The sequence below is a fragment of the Hypomesus nipponensis genome, chromosome 13, assembly GCF_054491055.1.
Source record: "Hypomesus nipponensis isolate SF chromosome 13, ASM5449105v1, whole genome shotgun sequence".
In the NCBI taxonomy this organism is placed as follows: domain Eukaryota; kingdom Metazoa; phylum Chordata; class Actinopteri; order Osmeriformes; family Osmeridae; genus Hypomesus; species Hypomesus nipponensis.
The window spans coordinates 5,547,731-5,568,188 of NC_140373.1; the positions used below are offsets into that span (position 1 = coordinate 5,547,731).

Sequence of the window (20,458 nt, forward strand, 5' to 3'; positions counted from 1 at the left end):
TTGTATTAATATACTGGAAGAAGATTGTTTTATGCCTGAAGAAAATAAACTTCCAGCCTTTTTATTATATTGTCAAGATGGACAAATTGTACTTGTCAAAGTCCAGGAATGTTTGGATTGTTTGTTATACAGAACATTTTTACAGTCTGCACGAGGTATTAAATATACATTCATTTATAGTTGGATTGTAGAGGTACACGAAAGTGAATTTTTGATTTAAACAAAATACGTTTACACCTTGGTTTAGGGATATACAATAGGGTATAAAGAACCATAAAAAATAAAAATAAACAATTCAGTAGAATATTGTTAGTATTAATGTGAGCATTCACAAGCAACTTTAGCAAACCCTGTAATACATACTTTAGCAAACCCTGTGGACACGGTAACAATTTCATAGAATATTGCATTCAAAGCAAATGTGTTGATTCTGGAGAAGTCCTTGGGGAAAAGGTGGTGTACTTGGACAATAATTTCATATTCACTTAATGTGTGTTAAATTATAGCATCATGAGCGTCATTTCTTCATTGGCACATATTAAAGTCAGTGCCATTTCTCATAGGGTGCTACTCTCCAGTTTCAGGTCCACTTTCAGTTTTTGCTTTTCCATGACAGCTTCAAGCTCTGTAGCCCTCCGGGCATCCTAGGAAATAATATGTATTTAGATCAGGAAAGACAAATCCATCAGACAGACACGCTGAATTTAAGTTTTTGTTTGAGTGTGTTATAACAAGAAAGACTGAGAATCACTGTCTCGTCTTACCTCAAGGAGTGACTTCTGCACGGTGAGCTGACTGTAGACTCTGGTGCCCTCTTCTGGGATGACGGCACGAAGCTCCTCTTTGTTCAGAGAGAAGAGTTGAGCACCTGTCAGCACTCCCAGACACTGTACCGTCCTAAAGGAACCACAAGCAGCGGATGAGACCAAGGTTAGCCCCTCTACATACGTTACCTGTCCTTTCCACACATATTTGAGACAAAGTGTTAAAGGGTTTGATGTTACCACAAGCTAGCATTAAAAAGTCCAGTTAAAAAAGAGGGTGTTTAGGCACGTGTGCATGCTCATGTGCGTTTCACTCAACACTCACGGCTCGCTGAAACCTTTCCCCTTGAGCCATTCTGCCACCTCATCAGGGGGGGAGTGATAGTCGAGGGGGACGGAGGTGTCGGAGGACCGAGGGATGTGCAGGGACTTGTTCAAACCAGACTTCCCATTGGTCAGACGCTGGAGCAGTTCGTCGTTCACCAACATGGCTGCAACAGAAAGCAGGAGTGACTAAGGGTTCACATTAGCGCATATGACAGGTTGTTTGAATTCCTAAAAATGTGAGTTGCTTTGAGACTATACTTCCTGCTTACGTAATCTCTAATAGAAGATGAATTAAAAGATAGTTCTGTACACAGCTAATTTGCCTCCATCCAACATGAAACCAGATTTACAGTTGTTTCCCCAGACCGTGGCCAGAGAGACTAAACCTACTTGACAAGTCTCGTAGGCTTAGAGCAAACAGCGTAACCACTTCATCTGTAAAGAGCTGAAGGCAAACATTCATTTCCTAATGGGTTTCCATCTATTTCTCTGTACTCTTACACGCAAACCCTCATGCGAAAGACAAACATCCCAACTGTCCCCCAATTTGAGCCTCCCTCCTGGCTACACACGCACAGACAGTTGGATATCAATGTAGCCCTTTTGTATCGAGCTGGTACCTTTGTCTGTGTCTTCTGAGGTGGGAGCGTTGTGGCTGTATACTTGTAAGCTTCGTGGCCGAGGGTTTGACTGATGGGTAAAGGCTGGAGAGCTGGGAGGACCACCGCTGGAAGCTGTTAAAGGCGGAGCCTAAGGTAGCACACAAAGAGTAAGCAAGGTGGATTTCAGGTTAAAGCGTTTGTTGTTGTTTTTTTGTACATATGGATGTGTTAGTATGTGGATGTATGTGTGTTACCTTGGGTGGTCTTTGTGTGCCTGGGCTTTCCGCGTGAGACACTGGTTCCAGAATGTTGAAGGGGACAAAGCCAATCTCATTGAAGCGATTACGACATTTCCACCAACGTTTGGATGACTCAACCACCTGATAGAGAGGCAGAGAGAAGCCAAGAAATATGAAGTCAAGTCCCTATTAACAAGACAGCTGTTTTTATCCAGGAAAAAAGTCCACTATTAAAAAGTCTGACAAACAGTGCATCATGCCAAAAGGTATTCCTGTATTTCCTTGATTCCAATACACCTGTCAGGTCTTGGACCTGTTTGGTGAGTCCTGTTTCATGGGAGTGGTCTAAGAACGTTCTTAAAAAGAACAGCCATGGAGAACCTTCAAGGATTTGTTAGAGGCTTACCTCCAACGTCTCTCCCTGTAGAACCGACAACTCGCTACTATTCCGCGCCACAAAGTCATAACTGCAGCTGTACAGCCTCTCTCCCTCAGGTGGCAGGACACTACTGTCTCTGGTTGAAAAGGAGTGAAACATATTTTTGTAATTTTAGCAATTGTTTTTTTTTTTCTCATATAATTATAAAATATATTCGATGAAAAAAGTGAAGCTAAAACATACATTTCGTCAATAGGAGGAGTTGCTGGTGCGGCTGGTTGAGGGGGCTGTTGTTTCTGGAGAGAGAAAGAGAGAGAGAGACAGAGAGAGAGAGAGAGAGAGAGGGGGGGGGGGAGAAAGGGGGGTTGAGGCAACACTGTGCACACAAACACTTGATCTCAAATTCTCACCTTTATACTTCTAACGGATCTAACTATGACTTTTTAGGTCAGCCAATTCCCTACCTCTTGTTTCTCCTTCATGGCTTCTTGTTTATGTTGGGACTCCAAAGGGTCTTCCCAGACCTGACCGTCTGCCTTATTGGCTTCCGGCTTCCAGCCGTCCAGGAACACTGGGGTGTAGGGGGGCACAGGTCCTCTGAGCTGGGAGCTGAAGCGCGAACACACACACACAAAGAAAAGGGACCAGAGTCACCTCAACAGGAGCTAACAACCAATCAGAAAGTTAAGAGACCTCACACGTAACCTCAACATATTAGCATAAAATGAGGTCATGAACCACCTGTCTGTAAAGAAGCAGAAGTCTTCAGCATACATTCAAAACAAGACTTAATTGACCACCTAGCCAGGACACTAGTGATGTTAGTGGGCACAAAGTCCCATCATGTTATGCCATTATCACAGACCACCACACGAGGCCACCTCATCAAAGTGTGATGTCAGAGGATTTCCCTGAAACCTCTACTGACCGAGAGAGTGTCCAGTTGGGGCCCAGGGTAGTCCAGAGCTCTTTCTCCTCCTCGTTCAGGTGGCTTTGGAGCAGTGTCACAGCTGAGCTGGTCATTGCGGGGCTGGACACTGAGGCCCCTAGAGCTGGACCCCCTGTAGTCTTCACTATCTGGACACACACAGGTAACACTCTGTTAGACTATAGGGTTATATAGACTACACAGCTACAATACTGTCGAAAGGGCAACTTAACCCTTGTGCTGCCTTCGGGTCACATGACCAAAAGGTTCATAACGAACCATCGTTGTGTTTACCCAATTTTACCCTATACAAAAGCAAATAAAAATAATTTTCTTTTCACCTTCGCAATGTGGGGGGTCTGAGACAGCCCAACGATTAAAAGAAAATGCTTCATTTTGTTTTTGTATGCAGTAAAGTTGTTGCAAACAACGGTGGGTCACAATGACTGATGGGTCAGAATGACCCGAGGAGAACATAAGGGTTAATGGATGGAACAGATGAGGGGCCTGAGACATGATCAACACCTGATACTTTGAAGGATTTCGGAACAGGATGAATGACCTCAGATCAATGTATCCCTAGTTATACAATGACACTAAGCAAACACATCGCCAAAGAGATGCCAGTCACACCTCTCTCGGTCTCTCCCTATTACTCTGCAGGTGTGCCAGGATACATGTTCCTCCATGCCCAGTTTTCCAAGTCATTCCTTTCTGTTGTTACTCAATGATTCATTTCACAGTTGCTAGACCACTCAATCTAGAAATTCAACAAAAAATTATGTTGTTGACGTGGATTCAATTTAACCTCAAAACAGACGGTTGACTATGAAGCAAGTCTGTCTGAGGTTAGAGGCTTTTTGTACAATCTCCCAGAAATGAAGTAACTGTGTAAATAATCCCATTTTAACCATGGCCTGCTTTTTGTTCTCAATATCACACTGGGTACTGCCTTGTGTAAATATGAAATGTGACTTTAAAAATAATCTGTTGATGAACCTGACCAACACAATTATTTGTCTTAAGCCTCTGAAATAAAAAATAAAAGAGTTGTTTTGAAAAGATATAACTAATTGTACTTGAGGCCTATGTTCCATTATATACTGTGCCTACCCTCCTGTTACCATAGAACTGTTATTTCCAAACATTCAGTTACAGGTTATTTTTATTAATGTTATTAAATCACAAGGGATAACAACTGGGAAACATGTCTAAATACTGATTGTGACATGCCTTTTTAATCTATGCAGCTACAGGACAATCATTCAATCTTGAGCTCCACCCAGGTTGTCACTGAGTGAGCTTTTATTGGTTGGAGGAGGGGGACTGGGAATGAATAGTTGTACTCACTATATCCAGAGGTTTGAACACGTGGTGCAGCAGCTCCTCTGATGATGGGTTTGAAATGGCAAACTTGAGTCTGGCCTGCAGAGAGGAAGAGAGACAGAGAGTGGGAGAAAGAAAGAAAGAAAGGATAAAAAAAAAATTAAAAAAAAATTCAGGCACACGGGGCTTTTATAACTTGATATTACTGTGCTGGTTGCACAAAGTTCACTCACCAGCAGACTAAAGCAGTACTTGAATTTCTGGAAGATATCAACGAATTCCTCCTCCAGTGGAGGTCGAGCTTTTGCAATGAGCAACTCTTCTGTTTAATGTGAAGAGCACAGACAGAAGTTGGGTAATATATACAGTAGTTGGATGGCCAAAGTAAGACTAAAACACCTGGATGGAGGCCATAATCCACTATTAGTAAAGTCTTGTGAGATACATAATTTGAGATACTGTTTACCAAAAATATGTCTAATTTCTCTTTATTAAATATTACCTTCAGCATTTTGCTTTTTGCTTTTCTTCTTTTTCTTCTTCCTTTGGGTTAAAATAGTCGCAGCTTCTGCAGACTGCTGCAACTTTGACATGAAGAACTCAATGTCATCGAAACAGTGATTCAAAATGCCCTGAGAACAAACACACAAGATGGATGGAGAAGGATTTAGCCATCTAGTTTTGGTTAACATTTTTTTTGAATGCACACATATTGTAGAAATCTCTTCCAAAAAGATGAACGTACCACTTCTCTCTCTGCTCGCAGAAAAGACACATCAGGCTCCCCTCCATTCACCCCATTTGCTGCTGAGAGAGAAATATACAATTCTGGCCTCCATTTGTATTCATTGCCCTGGAACTGCCTACTTTCAGAATTCCTCCCCTCTCTCTCCAACTCCCTGTAGCACGCACGCACACTGCACGCACGCACACTGCACGCACACAAACACCACCCCCCGATACACACAATGGAATCTCTGTGCTCTCTTACCTTCTACCTTAAATACCTTACTCTGAGCCTCTCTTCCCCTCCTTCTCTCCCACGCTCTCTCATCCTCCCATATTAATTCCCCCCCACCCCCCTCCATATCTCTTCTCCATTTAGATCTACAGGTTGTTATTGACATGGCAAACAGGTGAATTGCAAGAGCACGCACAAATATCCATGTGAAAACAAGCCGTACCTCTGGGTCCTGGGTAAGGTGGAGGGTTGGCTGGTGGAGGGTTGGGTGCATGTGGTAGGGGGTGGTTTGGTATTCCATAGGGGTCCATCAGCTCTTCTGTGGGAACCAGAGCGAGACTGGAGGGAGAGAGTGGTGCATGTTGACATTCTGGACACTCATTGAACTGAACCCTCCACCTTCTGACTATGTATGTGTTGGATTTAACCTGTTCTCGCATTTCTTGTACCAGGGTAAGTTTTAGGTACAAAGTTAAACTTTGTAGCTAAGAACTCACTCTGGGTCTTTTATATTATAATATAAGACTTTATTTATACAGCACATTTCATACAAGAATTGCAGCTCAAGGTGCTTTACATAAAATCTATAAAAACAATAATATAAGTATTAAAAGTAATAAAACCCTTCTGAACCAGGCCGCAGTCTTTACGGTAATTCTTTTGACAGTTGCTAAAAACAACTATTCATTCAACACCGCAGGAAACAGCCATCAGCCATCAGTAAAGGTACGCCACCCAGGCATTGTAATTATAGTACAATTAAAAACCAGAGAGCTCAGCAATTATTAACATAGGGAAACCCTATTCCATTCAGTAAATACAGTTTACAGAGAAAGGCATGCCCACTAGGGTTCTGTAGTTACGCCTAGCTTTCATATCAGTTTGATGTACTTTATGTACAGTAAATACTGTGTGTGCATGGAAATTATAACACATTTTTGTAGCTGAACATCAAAACAATTGTATTCACATTTGAAAAGAATCCACACCCTTGGATTAACTACATAACGAAAACTCAGAATAAGAAACTGAACATTTGTATCTGTCTGTTTTAAGCCTTTTGTTTGACATTGGTTGTTTACAGTCCTTCACATACTGTAACACGTATAGTCACAGTCTCAAACACACAGCCAAGCATACAGATCACCCCCAATGGCTACAGTTCAGTTGTTATCATCCAGATAGAGGCCACGTTTGATACGAGCTGATACCTTACCTAATATACTGTGTCTGCCCTTTTAGTGTCCTTAGGGTTGTCGGAGTACTGCTTACAGTTAAATCCTTGAGTTTTCAGTGCACCAACATCATCTCTTTCCGCTCCCTTCAGCGACAATGGCCTTGTTTTCTGTCACACCTTTTAAAGTTATGTAGAAACCAGTCAAACAGGTCTCTCCTCTTTCTGTCTCAGCTACTCACTCACTAGCTTTCTCACTCTCTCTCCGCTCCACCTTTCTCTTTCTCTCTCTCTCTCTCTCTCTCTCTCTCTCTCTCTCTCTCTCTCTCTCTCTCTCTCTCTCTCTCTCTCTCTCTCTCTCTCTGTGACAGGTGCCTATGCATGCTGGACTCCCGCTTTAGGTCATAGAAAACTTGAGAATGAGATGGTTGTCAAGGGTTACAGTAGAACTGTGAATCGTTTGTTGGGTTTAACTCTTTTCTACAGTTTTCTTTCAAACACACACACACACACACACACACACACACATTCGAACATACACTTTCTGTGCCCAATCGTTGTATATTAGTGTGCCATGATGTCTACGTTTGTGACCATACCTGGGAGCCTCCTGACGCGTCTTGGTCTTTGAGGAGGAACCTGACACTGCCCTTGAGATACCGTCACGAACCTGCTCTGCCTGTGGAAACAGGCATCCAGAGGTCGCATGACTGTAGTCTGACTGGACCTGATTGAACAGACTGTTCCACTATATTTTGGATGCATTGTATGGGCCCCTGTCAGAGGATAGGCCATCAGAATGTAAAGAATGAGTGGAATTAAAACTCATGGAGGCAGCAAGATAAGCTAATGTCTGAAATTACAAATACACAACTCACCTTTACTGCCTCACAGTTGAAGAAGAGAACATCAGGCTTTTTCTGCTTGACACTTTGGCAGACAAGGAGAAGGAGAGATGGGAATCTTTTCTCTGTCAGGATGGCGTCACAGCGTAATATAGATGAAACAGAGTATTTCTCCAACTCCTCCTGTACAAGACACATTGTATTCAACAACAACATTTTAACACTATTAAACAATAAACTACTGGACCTAGAAACAGAAGGTGTTCTTTGGAGAACTGGTTGGAAACCCTTGAAGATAATTCAAAGCTTCCTTGGTTCTAAGTAGTAACGTTTTTTGAATCTCACAAAAGTGATAGATTTAACTCTAGAGTGGGGGCAATGAAAAATCTTTTCGGGAACCGTTTTGTGCAAGAATGTCAGCTTATCCACATGAAGCTTACTGCATACCTGGTTCTGTACGTCTCTGAGTCTAAGGTCGTCTGGCCCGACCTCCAGCACCATCTCCTGGCTCCACAGACGATCTGACCGGGCTAGGAGGGAGAGGCGAGACTGGGCCTCCTCCACGTTCTTCACCTCCCCATCCTGCAGGGAGAACGTCACCAGGTGCTGAAGAAGACGACAGACAAAAAGAAATTAACTTTTGGGAAAGGTGGATAATTTCATTCAGTGGATAAGTGGATTTACACTAATTGTACACAGAAATGTGGCTTTAGCAAGGGTTTGGCAAGAAGATTATGAATTTGAAAACGAAAGAGCATTACACTTACATTGACGAGGTATTTGGAGACGCTTGTCATCCTGGTCTGATACCAAGTTTCAGCCTACTCCTGAAAGATACAATATGACAATATTACTATTAGCCATAAGTGGAAGTTCTTCAAGAGATTAAATGATGTGGAAAGAGAGGTTAGTAGATGTCAGAAGACAGGGTGTAGTCTAAGACCTTTGTTCTACAATGGGTGTAACTCCATTGGTATCGTTCTTGATGAGTCGTAGACCGAAATTACTTTGTCCTAAGTCCTGCAGATATTTCTTGTATTTATTTATTTTTTACAATAGTATGCTCTCATGTTGTGCTTAAAGACATGGCTCCAGTGTCTTCTGTTAGTCTCAATCTGTCCCCTACAGTAGCTGTGCCTTTTGCCTTACGCATTCTATAACATTTGTGAATGGCACCAAACCAACCAGTCTGACCACAGCACTGTAATGCCACATACTTAAGATGTGGATCTTGATCATTCATCTTCAGTACCGTATCTGTCACCAATACCGTCTCCAACAAAACTATCTTAGTTTCACGTAAAGTTCGATTTCTATTTATCAGACATTTCTATGTTTTCTTTCAGGAGCCAAAGTCAGTCCTCCCACCCAGTCAATCATTCTGCTCTACTTGTGTTTTTGTTTCTCTCCACATTACGTGTTCCTGAAATAGATTCTTGTCGTTGTTCAGTCATATCATACATCTATGAACGGTGTTCCACCCAATGTTGGAATCTAATTGGATGTGAAATAACATTGCCAGCTTAAAAAGTTGTAGATCAAGAAAATGGCAGGCCATATCACACATATCATGATATACATAAGGCAACATTGTCCTTCATAAAATGTGTAGTTGAATAACCTGTTGCTGAGCACTTACCTTAAGTTTTCAGCTTGGGTTTAAAAAATAAAAAGAGTTCTAGTTTCTGGCAGTAAGATTCCTGTATAGCCTCTCTGTCCCTCTGGGCATCAAGTCCTGGCTCCCGGAGTGCGTCATCAAACCCAGCCTTGCTCAGCCAAATATACACGAGCCCAGCCCTGTACTATAACTACCTTGTCCCTGCCTCACACAGCCCAGCCAAGCCCAGCCCAGCCCAGCCCCCTCACACACACACACACACACACGCAAGATGCAAATACTTATATGATAATTATTAAATAATTAAAGGAATATTACGTAGACCCTGTAAAGCATGAATTTAAGACGTGTTCAAACATTTGCGTGGCATCCAAATCTCCGATTACCAAATAATTGCTACTCGGTAACATGAAACAACAACACATTTTTACCAATAAACTATTGTTTATTACTTATTCTAGAACTTAACACCTGCGTGGAGTGATTGTGTGTTAAACAGAGACCAGTTGCCAGAGATTCATTTCAAGCCCAGCCTCACTAAACCAAATAATTTTCACGTCATTTGGTTTTCACTTTAGGATTGGTGGACTGCAGCTCTGCTTACACTATGCTACTCGTACCACAAGAGGGGGCACTTGTCCTCTAATACTGTTGAATGGACCGTGGAGGAACCAACCTGACCTCACAGTCTATTCGTAACATAGTGTACGTCTTTCAGGTTGGAGGAACGGAAAGCCGTGGTCAATATTCAATGTTTTGAAAAGTCGAAACAATATTTTCTCTGTTTTCATCTCCATACTCTTCTCTCCTCTCCTATCACTGTGTATGTAGGAAAAAACCTTCCTGAAGGTTTAAAAATATTTTCGGAAAAATGTTTGCCTCATTGATGAGTAGGCCTACTTGATGAGGACTGTACTCTATTGTATTCTGCTCTAAGCTTCTGTTATCATTTCCACCCCCCTCCTCTCTCCTACTCTCACCTTTCACTTCGTGTGAGAAAAAAAAAGTTTTGAAAGGTTAAAACAATATTTTGGGAAATAAAAGTTTGCAACATCAAAGAGGACTCTACTATACTCTACTCTAGGCTTCTCAGTTCTCCTCTCCCCTCTCTACCTCTCCTTCCCCTCTCTCACTTCCTCACCATTAACTTCACAAGTAAAGAAAAAGGTTGAAAACATATTTTCGAAAAAAGTTATTGATTTTTTTTCTTCAAAAGGTTAAAACATTTATTTTGAAAACCTAATCCCACATTACACCTGAGAAAAGGAAGGTAACAGAGCTGGTAACAGACACTGTCAGCACCATCAAGACAGGAATGAGGAGAGGATGGCAAACTGGATAGGTGGGTCTCTCTATCAAGCATGCACACATGTGTAATCTATCCCCCTATTAGCATACCTCACTCAATTAGGTTTGTATAGTCTACCCCCTTTGCTGACCTGCATATGATCTAACCAAATTCATTAATTAGGGGAGACCATGTGACAGGCCAATACTCAACCACAAAGATGTATTGTTTTTGTTTGTTTTTTTATACCTTAGACTCTTTAAAAATTATGCTTTATTTAAGATGTATAGTCTAAAGACAGAAGGCTAGAAGTGCTGTATAGAATGGAATAGAATGGAACTGTTCTGATTCCACTACTGTGACAAATGATGACATCACAACCATACTGTATGTTCTATTCTGAGTCAGAACCAGATGTGAATCATCTTGAGTAAACTGGCAACATTATGTCACAAAGAGGTCTGAGCTGCAAAGTACAAATCAGAAGTCTGGCGAGGATCTGGGGAAGATGTCAAATTAAGGTACAAAAGTTCAGCTTGTTTTCCATGACTGTCTTCTTCCAGAGCTGTCTACAGGTTCTGACTGGCAGACTGGGGACATGTTTTGTAATTGGATGTGTATGTAGATTTCAATAAGTGTGACTAAGAAAATTGGTAGTGATTGGTTAACTTGCGTGTAAACACCCATACATCTACAACTGATTAGGTATAGTTCCTCCCTACAGGATTCAGTCATAGCCATGAACTACAATGAACTACACATACTGCTAGCCGTTGCCTGGTAACACAGGAAAACACAGCAGAGCTCAACAGGCCCCCACAATACAGAGCAAAGCAGCCAGTCACTCAGTCTATCTGTACTAACACCATAGTTAAACATGAGCGCCTGAGTGCCCTTCAACCAGAGTAAAGTAGAGAGCCCGCCGCACCTCCTGGGTTTTACTTACACGGTTCTACTGTCTTTAATGTATAATTCACAGGAGAGGGAGGTGGAGGGATCCTTGACTGAAACAAAGACAATGTTGGCTGTAACCTGGGGGAGCATTCCTGTGTTGTAGCTGAGCTGTGGAGACTAGTAGCACCTCCTCCGGCTAGAATTCTCCCAGGCTGTATCAAGGCTGGAGGGAGCAAAGAAACTCTAATGCTGGTAAGGAATCAAACTTTAGTTTTTGGTAAATGTTGCATGAAAAATGTCTGTGGGTGAAAAAAATCTCAGGTATGTTAACAGTTCGTAAAAGTATATCATGGTGATCTGAAAGACAATGGGCCTTGTTTAGTGGTAACAAACAGTGTTCTATTATTCTGGTATGTTCTGTTGTATCAAATGTGCTGTTATTTTGTACTTTGTTGACTACCATGTTCCGTACTTGTTACTATGTTACTTTTATTAACCAAAACACAAAAAATTGAGAGAATTGAAACTGATTTGAGTTAATTATAAAAAATGTGAACACTTTCGTGTCTAACAATTTTTTTGGTTTTCGATGTTTCTATGGTGTCTCCCTGACTGAGCACAGGACTAGATCTTCTATCTCCCATACTGTTTCCTCCAGCTTCATGGCCAAGGGGAAGAAGTCTGGTGAGCCCAAGGGCAAGAAGATCACTCTGAAGATGGCCAAAAACGCCCTGAGGCTAACTGTGGATGGCAAAAGACGCCTTGACCTCAGCAACATGGAGATCGCCACCTTCCCTAAGTGCATCCTCAAGCTGGCTGACGTGGACGAGCTTGACCTCAGCCGCAACATGCTGAGGAAGATCCCTGACTCCATACACGAGTTTGTCAATATCCGCATGCTCGACCTGCACAGGTTGGTGAAATCTGTAAGATATACACGTCTGTCCAATGGTTTGGCCATCCTTGGATAGTACCACTTTGGACATTTGTATTTATTGAAATCCATATTTAAATGGATGTTGTTTGACTGTGTTTTCTTTTTAACCCGCTGATGACTCCGTATCCCTCCAAACACACAGCAACCAGCTGGAGAACCTCCCTGCAGCCATCGGCCGGCTCCAGAACCTGGTGAGCCTAAACCTGTGTAACAACCGACTGACTGACGTCGGCCTCCCCAGTGAGGTGTTTCTCCTGAGAAAGCTGCGCAGCCTCAACCTGGGCATGAACTTCCTGGACACCGTCCCATCCTCCATCGGTGCCCTCAAGGAGCTGCGCCACCTGGGCATCTTCAACAACAACCTGACCCGGTTGCCCGAGAGCGTCCACTCACTGCCAAACCTCGAGAGCCTCAACGCCAGGTGTAATCCCATCCCCTCAGATGACCAGCCGCCCCTAGACCCCATCCAGAGAGTGGAGTGCCTCTACCTGGTGAAGGAGAGCTGCCTCTGTGAGCCCTGCCTCAAGAGGCTGAAGGAGGAGAGGCAGAGGATGGACGGCAGGATTGATGATGCCCCCGCCAAAAAGAGGTCCATGTTCACAGGGCTCGTCACGCCCAACTCTGTAGCCCAGGATGAGCCGGCCACCTGGAGGTGATGGCTGTTTGGTGCATGTCTTTGTGATGTCATCATCAAGGAACAAAAAGGATACTTTTTGGTGGAGAGGAATATTATTGTCCTATGTGCTCTGAAAACAAAATGCATTTCAATGTAAAAAAAGGAAATTTCTTCTCAGATCCATCTATCATGTTTCTCTAACAATAAACACACGCTAATTCCTAACCTTGTGATAAACGGTCTATTGTAATTCTTTACATTAACACCAGGACAAAGGATACGTCCCATCCCATAAATAACAGTGTCTGACTAAACATCAGGCTCTGAAACTGCTTCGGCTAAACTACTGAGGTCCTGCAACTGTGCTTGCATAGTACCTACTGTTGAGGCTGTATGAATGAAATGAAACGTTTTGGGTACATACCGCTTCATCGTATCATCCAACAGGCTCACACTTATCTGCTATCTTCTTATTCTCTCTGAGGTCGACACAGGGGATTGTGCAGAATAGCCAGATAAGTATCCATGTCTTTTTGGGTGTATTATATTGTATTAGACGTAATGTAAAAGGACATACAAAATATTTTCTAATGTAATATGCAGATCAGAATGCTCGGTGGGTCTAAACATCAGTTCAGGTCACTTGCACAGTCACACCACTAGAGGGCTACAGACACGTCTGACCACCTCAGGCTGGCTCTGGCTGGAGATCCACTGGATGTGCTTTATTTACCTCTTTGGGCCAATACAGTTAGGGAGAAAAACAGGATACTTGTTCAGCTGTTTGTTTGTGCAGTTATCTAGCTACAATGTAGAATGGCCCCTACAATCTTTCCCATTCATCAACTATGAGACTCAACTATGAGACTAGCCAATCCGCAAAGTGCTGATTCAGATAAATCATTTTTGAGTAGCTATCACATATTGATTCCCTTATAATGATATGCTATCACTGCTGTGTATAAGATCTATCTTGTGATTGCACTGTTTTTAATGAGACCATAGGCTTGACTGTATTAATACCACAATAGATTGAACACCAATTTGTCAGCATGCATGCACACACACACACACGCACACACACACACACACACACACACACACACACACACACAATCTCTTGTCTCTAAAGACTTCAACACTCTTCTTTATCTACAGTGACAGACAGGGTAACATCGACAGCCATAGCGATGTCAGATTGCTTCATATCCATTAGCAGATGAGGTCATGGCTAGTGCTCATTGGCTGTGACAGGCTAATGGCAGTTCAGGGCGGGGCACATAGGAATGTCAGTCTTTACTGAATGTCTTTAGACATCACAGGACTGTTAATAAGGAACAATTTAATCATTTGTGAACATAGCAGGCATTAACTATGCTTTGGGTCTCCCAACCTCCATCCCTATGGATGTTTGAAATCTGATTATTATGTCAAGTATCTTTCTCTTTTCTGTTACAATCAAATCTCATAGCTTTTTATGACATCATCCATGGATAGATAAATCCAAATACACACAAAGTGAAGAATCCCACACCCAGTATGTTGAACATCACTCACATCTTTACCGTAGTAACAAATTATGTAAATCTGCAAATCCCTCTGTCAATGAAGTCATTGTGGCTCTGGCAGCTCCCTCTACAGGTCAGCCTGACTGATTCTGCATCTTACAATCAATAAATAATGTTATGTCAACATCACACCTCCCTCCAGCACCCAGTCCCAGTCACTCCTCATCCAATATGAAACTTTAATTAGTTGGCGTTAATATTTCATCAGACAGCAAAGAGCTTTGGATTCAGATTTCTAGACAGTCAGCACTGGGACACTTGTCAGCATATTCCTGCCCAGTTCCAGTGACAGCCTTTTGACCTGAAATACTATATAGTGCACTACTTGCAGATTTTACAGCTCTACCATGGGATTTACCACAGAATTCTATTTTCCTTCTTTCAATTCACATGACCACAATTTTTCAACAATTTGGTGTGGACTAGCAAAGGCGTGTCAGTTCACTCCAGGAGGAAGCCCAGTGATTATGTCTCATATAACTGGTCTAAAACAATAGTAGCTTCTTGGTTGGTCTAGTGATTGGATCTGTTGGATGTAGCACATAGTATGCATATTACAGCAAAACATTGTGTGTGTGCTGTGTATATAGTTTGTCTACATAAATAGATGTATATCCTTTCTCCAGCTACGTGCCACAGCTCTGTCCATTCAATCCCATGCATTACAAACACAAGTGTGAACCCCCAGCAGGTCCCCATGGTCCTGCTGCCTCAGCCCTCCAGTCCTACCTCTGGCTGTGGCAAGGAGCTATTTTCCTGCTGCCTCATTTAGGCAGTCTGGGGCTGGGTGTGTGTGTCCCTCCCCCTCTCTGGGCACAGTAATCAGAGCAGCTGTGGTCTACCCAGCCGCACAGAGCCACACAGGGCAGCGCTGATTCAATTGCAGCGGAATACTTGAAGCTATTATTCTCCATAGTGGAGGAGGAGGAAGCCTGACTGGTCTTCTGCAGACACACTGGGAGGGGTATACTATATTCTTAGAGAGGAAAGGGGGCAGGATAGAGGGATGGAAAACAAGAAGGAGAGGAGGAGATTGAGAGAGGGAGGGTGTGGACGCAGAAGGAAAGAGACAGAGAGAGAACAGATGCAGAAAAGGGACACCCGACTAATGAAGGAGTGGGACAGGAACCCACGCCTGCATATCTGCAGCTAATTAAGGAAAGACCAGAAGCAGGCATTGTACCGGGTGTCCTCTCCTCTCCTTCCCTCTCCTCTCAGGCCAAAGTAGGGGTAGAATCACACTGACGTTAACGGGTCAGCTCGGAGGCGGGACCACATCCCCAAAGGACGACACACTTATGAATAATGCAACAGGGAGGGGCACAGGCCACTGAGCGTGTGCAAGGAGGAAGGGGGGGGGGAAGGTATATCCCTCCCTCCCCCATGCCCTTTTCCCTCCCTCCCCCCAGCCCTTCTTGTAGCCGCCCCCTGATGGCTGCTGCAGAAGGTCGGTGGGAGAGAGAGAGGAGGAGAGAAGAGGAGAGAGGAAACGATGAGAGGATGGTGTGTTGAGACTCAGTCTGTGTGTGTGTGAGAGAGAGAGGGAGTGAGAGAGAAAGAAGGGTGGGGTGCTGGGCAGAAGGACGGATGAGGAACATGCCCAGTGGAGAGAGAGAGGTCCAGCTATGACAGCTATGCTCAGCCCCAAGATCAGACAGACCAGGAGAGGTGAGGCTACACATTTACCTACCTACATGCGTTATCAGTCTTTTTGTAATCGATGTACAAGCTTTTGCTTCACTTTATCAATGATCCTTATCCTGTAAATTTACATCTTCTATAGACACCTTTACATATCCATTTACCTGGATCTCTGTCAATGTTTTCAATTTGTTTTTTTCCAGCTACCAATGTCACAGTATAGCACACACAAACAGACACTGAAGGCTACACTTAAGGCATATTTATTTATGGGGTACTCCTTGAGGACCCACAATTTAGCTAGTCCAGCCATTAGATTTGTAGAAACATGAATTCCTTATCTTTATATATGATGTGTCTCAGATGTTGCTTAGCTTCAGTCCATGATGCAGGAAGCACAATTCTTACAGTATTCTATGCACACATTTGGGTGCATTTATGAATTAATTGAACACATTAAGCACAGTACTACACCAGCATGAATTGAATGATGGTTAAGATTCAACTACAAATGTACCATGAATTCTATTCAGATCTTGGGTTTTGGTTTACAGATGCTAAGTTTTCATCAGTTGCTTGTCAAGATGCTGCTTTTGCAATTTCCTGCTTTCTCGCCTCTGTTTGAATGACAGAAACATTCAGCCAGTGGTTGCTTCAAAAAATACACAGAACTCACTAAAAACACTTAGTGTATCCTCTAGTCAAATAAATTACGTAGAAAGTGTCTGTGGGAATATTGTTTAAATCAATAATTTTAGCTTAATTATTCTTATGGGTTTCAAGAATTCTCAGCATGATGTTTGTAATAAGCACTTTGGCACAAATTTCCACATTTCATTCAACAAGCTGTAATAGAAGATGTTCTAGATACTTCTAAGTCTGTCTTAAGAATCAGTAAGGATCTTTAATTACCCACATGTCAGCTGTTCCACCCCTCTCCTCTCCCCTCCCCCACCCATCCTTCCGTCGCCATGCCTCACGAAATACGTTACCATGGTTTTGTGCTGTGAAACCTAACTATACTACAAGCAGCACACACACACACATGCACACACAAACACATACACACACAGAACACATGTATGGCTCAGCCTATCAGGCAGTGCCAACCACCCGCTGCTTCCCAGGAGGTTAACACACATTCGTCAGCAGAGAGGTAGAGGAAAGAGAGTACCGGTAACTGGAAATCGCAGTGTGTGATGCACCTGTAACTGCCCACACCATTTCCCATGCATCGTAAATCAGACAGTGACCAGATTAATGAAATTGAATTTCTCAAATGGATTCCATGCTAGCAGAGAGAGCCAGGTAATTCATTCTCTCACCGATACGGTGCCCAGCAATGTGATTCCACCCATGACATCTTAATGGATGGCCTCGCTCTGATGTGTGTGAGGCTGTACATGTAATTTAGGTTGATGATAAATATAGGCCTACAGCTCAAAAGTGCATTACTTATGGTATGTGTGTGCTAGTATGTGTTTGTTTGTGCTTGCTGACTTGGTAACACAATCATGTATACAGGACGTTTGTCTTAAAAATAATAATTCTATCCCCGCTTCGGATGACTTTATTTTTTATAAAACTTCAAGTAAGCATCACAGTGCTAGCCTAATGGTACACTTTCAAAGAAGTGTACAGTATTTGTGAAAAACATTTAGTTTTTTGTGGGAGTGAGCAAGTTTTAAAATTGCGATCATGTTACACAGAAACATTTAGCTAAACAGACCGGACATAGACCATGACCTCAGCAGTACATCATACTTGTGTATGTCTGAGATAACTCACTGGTAGTATCAGTGAAGCTGATACAAGGCAGCTCAAAGTGATCTGTGTATGTGCACAGTATAACACAGGGCATTCCAAGCAATGACATTCTTCAAGCACCTACGTAGTAGGCATGAAAAAAGGAGTCATACATTACTCATGCTTATTCATCCTCAATGGGTCATAGTCCAAAGCCAGATAAACTATATGACACAGAGCTGATACTGTATGGACCAATGTCCAGAACACTGAACTTCTGGCATCAGTCAGACAGGAGATGCCTGAGTAGGTGTCCAGGACCACATACAGTATGTATAGACTGAGCAATTGGTGACTTATGCTTTACTACGCCTAGCATGTAAATAAACACACTACAAATAGCTGTTCTTTAAATAAATGGCGGTGATGCACAGAAACTTGATGCAAAACTTTTCGAATACAAACCTGACTTGTTATACTTCCAGAACAACCACATTGTAGCTACACCCATGACACACACGGAAGACATGAATCACTGACATCAGAAATCTCCAAACTGGTAAGGAGAGTTGGTCTACACACAAACACACACACACACACACGCGTGAGTCACATCACTGGCTAGTTTCTTCCAGTGTGCCTGCTTGCGATCCAAGCAGCTGGATGTCTAAGCTTCTGTCACTGTGGCAACAACTTACACATGGTCTCTCTGGACCAGTAGCAGCTGGTTCCATCCTGCGGAGTCAGTTGTAAAGAGGCAAAGTGGAAAACACTCATGTTTACCCAGAATGTCTGTTTAGGAAACCCCCAATGCTATATATTGTTGCGCCTACGCACATATTGTTACCCAGAAATACAACTTGCGTGTTCTGGTGAAAATCATTGAAAGCTTATCTGAGCTGAAGAAGAAGATGATTAGTTTCAAGTTTTTTATTGTCAGGTGCACAGAAAAACACAAGGTCAGACTGGAGACTGAAATTCTTAGGACAACACTTTTGTTGTTATTGCTATCACTGTACAATAGTTCACTGTATCTCAGGACTCTAGAACACAGGGTTGTTCCAGAGTATCAGCAGCAGAGCATTATGAATGGAGGAAGAACGCCATCAGGAAGGAGGGAGCACAAGATTAAGGAATGAAGGAAAAAGAGGTAGAACAAGTGAAATATTTGGAGAAAGAAATACAAGGAGCGACGAGTCAGATAAGGAGAGATACAAGGGTGAGTGGGAGAGATAGTGGCAGTAGATGAGGGAGGCGAGGAATGGAGGAGTGAAAAGGAGAGGAAGATGATCGTCAGCTAGACGGAGATAGGGACAGAGCTCTGAGGGGAGAGACAGCTGGTTCATGTGATATACGGCCCCTAATGCTCCGAGGAGAGAAACACATACGGAAAGCAACAATACTAGTGGTAATCTCCTCTGCTACTACTGTAGTAGCCTAGTCTGCCACAGCAGTTTACACTCATTTGTGTCCTTAAGAAAGTACGGAAGATTGATGGATATTGGTCATGCTTAATCTGGTGCAGACAGCTCGGCTGACCTCGTAAACAGACATATCTGGTGGAAATGTACTGTTCTATTTGAGGTATAGGCCAGGGCACAGAGCAGCGATCCAGCACGCATCATTCCAACAGACCCAGAGTTTTCCCAGGCTTAGACTCACATCCTCATAAATCCAGGCCCTTGTAGATGGTCAGACAGGACCCTACCCGTTTTTTCCAGTCAGGAGAAGGATGAGGGAATAAAAGGGTAAACATTGATTTTCAGCCCTCCTCCCCCCCCCCCCCCCCCCCCCTCGGCCATCTGAGAATTGATCCTGTGTGCCACGAGGAGGAGCAGAAGTGAGGAGGTCTGACCAATTGATTCCTATAAATTATACATGATCACAAAATAGCTTTGTCTTGTTTGCCTAACTAGAGTTGCACCCATGGAGAGAGACTTGCTGCTAAGCACAGTCAGCACCGGGTAAATGAGGCTAAATGTGTATTCTGATTTCATTTTCTAAATTAAAATAGTAATGCAGATAAGCAAATTATGACCGATTCACATTCACTCTAACGAGGGACGTTTCAGGTTGTAATGCGGCCCTAATTTGGTACAAGTACAGCAACAGACACAGACACTAGGCAGATGAAGAGCCCCTTTATCTGCCTCCTCTATCTGACAGGGCCTATCCTGAGTGGGCTCCAGTTACAGCAGACCCACAGTCCCAGGAGGTCTTATTATTGCAGTTCAAAAGGCTTCTGTGTTCTAATGGTCTGCCAGAACAGACAATAAGTCTCTTCCAAGGGCTTCACCTGAGGCACAGTTCATCCTTCTCTCTGTCTGTCTTTCTGCCTGCACTTGGCGCTCTGTACTCCCACCCAGGGAGGGCCCTGGGCCCGGGGCTGTCAAACGTCCTAGTGTGGGCTTGCCTTGTGTCTAGATTGCTTGGCTCTGGGTCGAAGCTCACCTCGAGTCTGGGTCTTTTGAAGCAGACAGGCTGTCTGCAGACTGAGGTCTGTAACCTGTACATACTGTAGGTGTATTTGTACTCATTTATTTCTGGTGTGTGTGTGTCCTCAGCCAGGTCCAAGAGCATGGTGATGGGAGAGGTGTCACGGGGC

The 20,458-nt window shown here is 43.2% G+C and overlaps 2 protein-coding genes across 3 annotated transcripts; one reads left to right on the forward strand and one right to left on the reverse strand.

Moving 5' to 3' along the window:
- Positions 1 to 24: 24 nt before the first annotated feature.
- Positions 25 to 9,312, reverse strand: LOC146259659 (epidermal growth factor receptor kinase substrate 8-like protein 1). Its single transcript, XM_084669989.1, has 19 exons — positions 9,185 to 9,312; positions 8,313 to 8,372; positions 7,993 to 8,151; positions 7,579 to 7,728; positions 7,300 to 7,379; positions 5,750 to 5,865; positions 5,311 to 5,372; positions 5,068 to 5,197; positions 4,799 to 4,887; positions 4,590 to 4,664; positions 3,240 to 3,388; positions 2,776 to 2,920; positions 2,555 to 2,607; positions 2,339 to 2,447; positions 1,948 to 2,073; positions 1,712 to 1,841; positions 1,090 to 1,255; positions 765 to 897; positions 25 to 644 (listed from the first exon to the last, which is right to left on the reverse strand). The coding sequence occupies exons 2-19, from the start codon at positions 8,340 to 8,342 to the stop codon at positions 558 to 560; spliced, it is 1,989 nt and encodes a 662-aa protein (XP_084526115.1). The 5' UTR covers positions 8,343 to 8,372; positions 9,185 to 9,312; the 3' UTR covers positions 25 to 557.
- Positions 9,313 to 10,906: 1,594 nt separating this feature from the next.
- Positions 10,907 to 13,106, forward strand: lrrc18b (leucine rich repeat containing 18b). 2 transcript variants are annotated; one of them, XM_084670619.1, is made up of 4 exons: positions 10,907 to 10,972; positions 11,431 to 11,597; positions 11,968 to 12,258; positions 12,425 to 13,106. In XM_084670619.1, the coding sequence occupies exons 3-4, from the start codon at positions 12,008 to 12,010 to the stop codon at positions 12,936 to 12,938; spliced, it is 765 nt and encodes a 254-aa protein (XP_084526745.1). In that variant the 5' UTR covers positions 10,907 to 10,972; positions 11,431 to 11,597; positions 11,968 to 12,007; the 3' UTR covers positions 12,939 to 13,106. The 2 variants fall into 2 exon arrangements, with proteins under 2 accessions (XP_084526745.1, XP_084526746.1); XM_084670620.1 differs by having other exon boundaries at positions 12,004 to 12,258.
- Positions 13,107 to 20,458: the final 7,352 nt, after the last annotated feature.

Bases quoted from the DNA above. Each gene is read 5' to 3' on its own strand.
- LOC146259659 (XM_084669989.1), bottom strand. From the start codon at position 8,342: ATGACAAGCGTCTCCAAATACCTCGTCAAT. The intron at 8,152-8,312 runs GTAAGTGTAATG...CGTCTTCTTCAG, and splicing joins TCTCCAAATACCTCGTCAAT to CACCTGGTGACGTTCTCCCT. The intron at 7,729-7,992 runs GTATGCAGTAAG...TGTCTTGTACAG, and splicing joins TCAGAGACGTACAGAACCAG to GAGGAGTTGGAGAAATACTC.
- lrrc18b (XM_084670619.1), top strand. From the start codon at position 12,008: ATGGCCAAGGGGAAGAAGTCTGGTGAGCCCAAGGGCAAGAAGATCACT. The intron at 12,259-12,424 runs GTTGGTGAAATC...CCAAACACACAG, and splicing joins CGCATGCTCGACCTGCACAG to CAACCAGCTGGAGAACCTCC.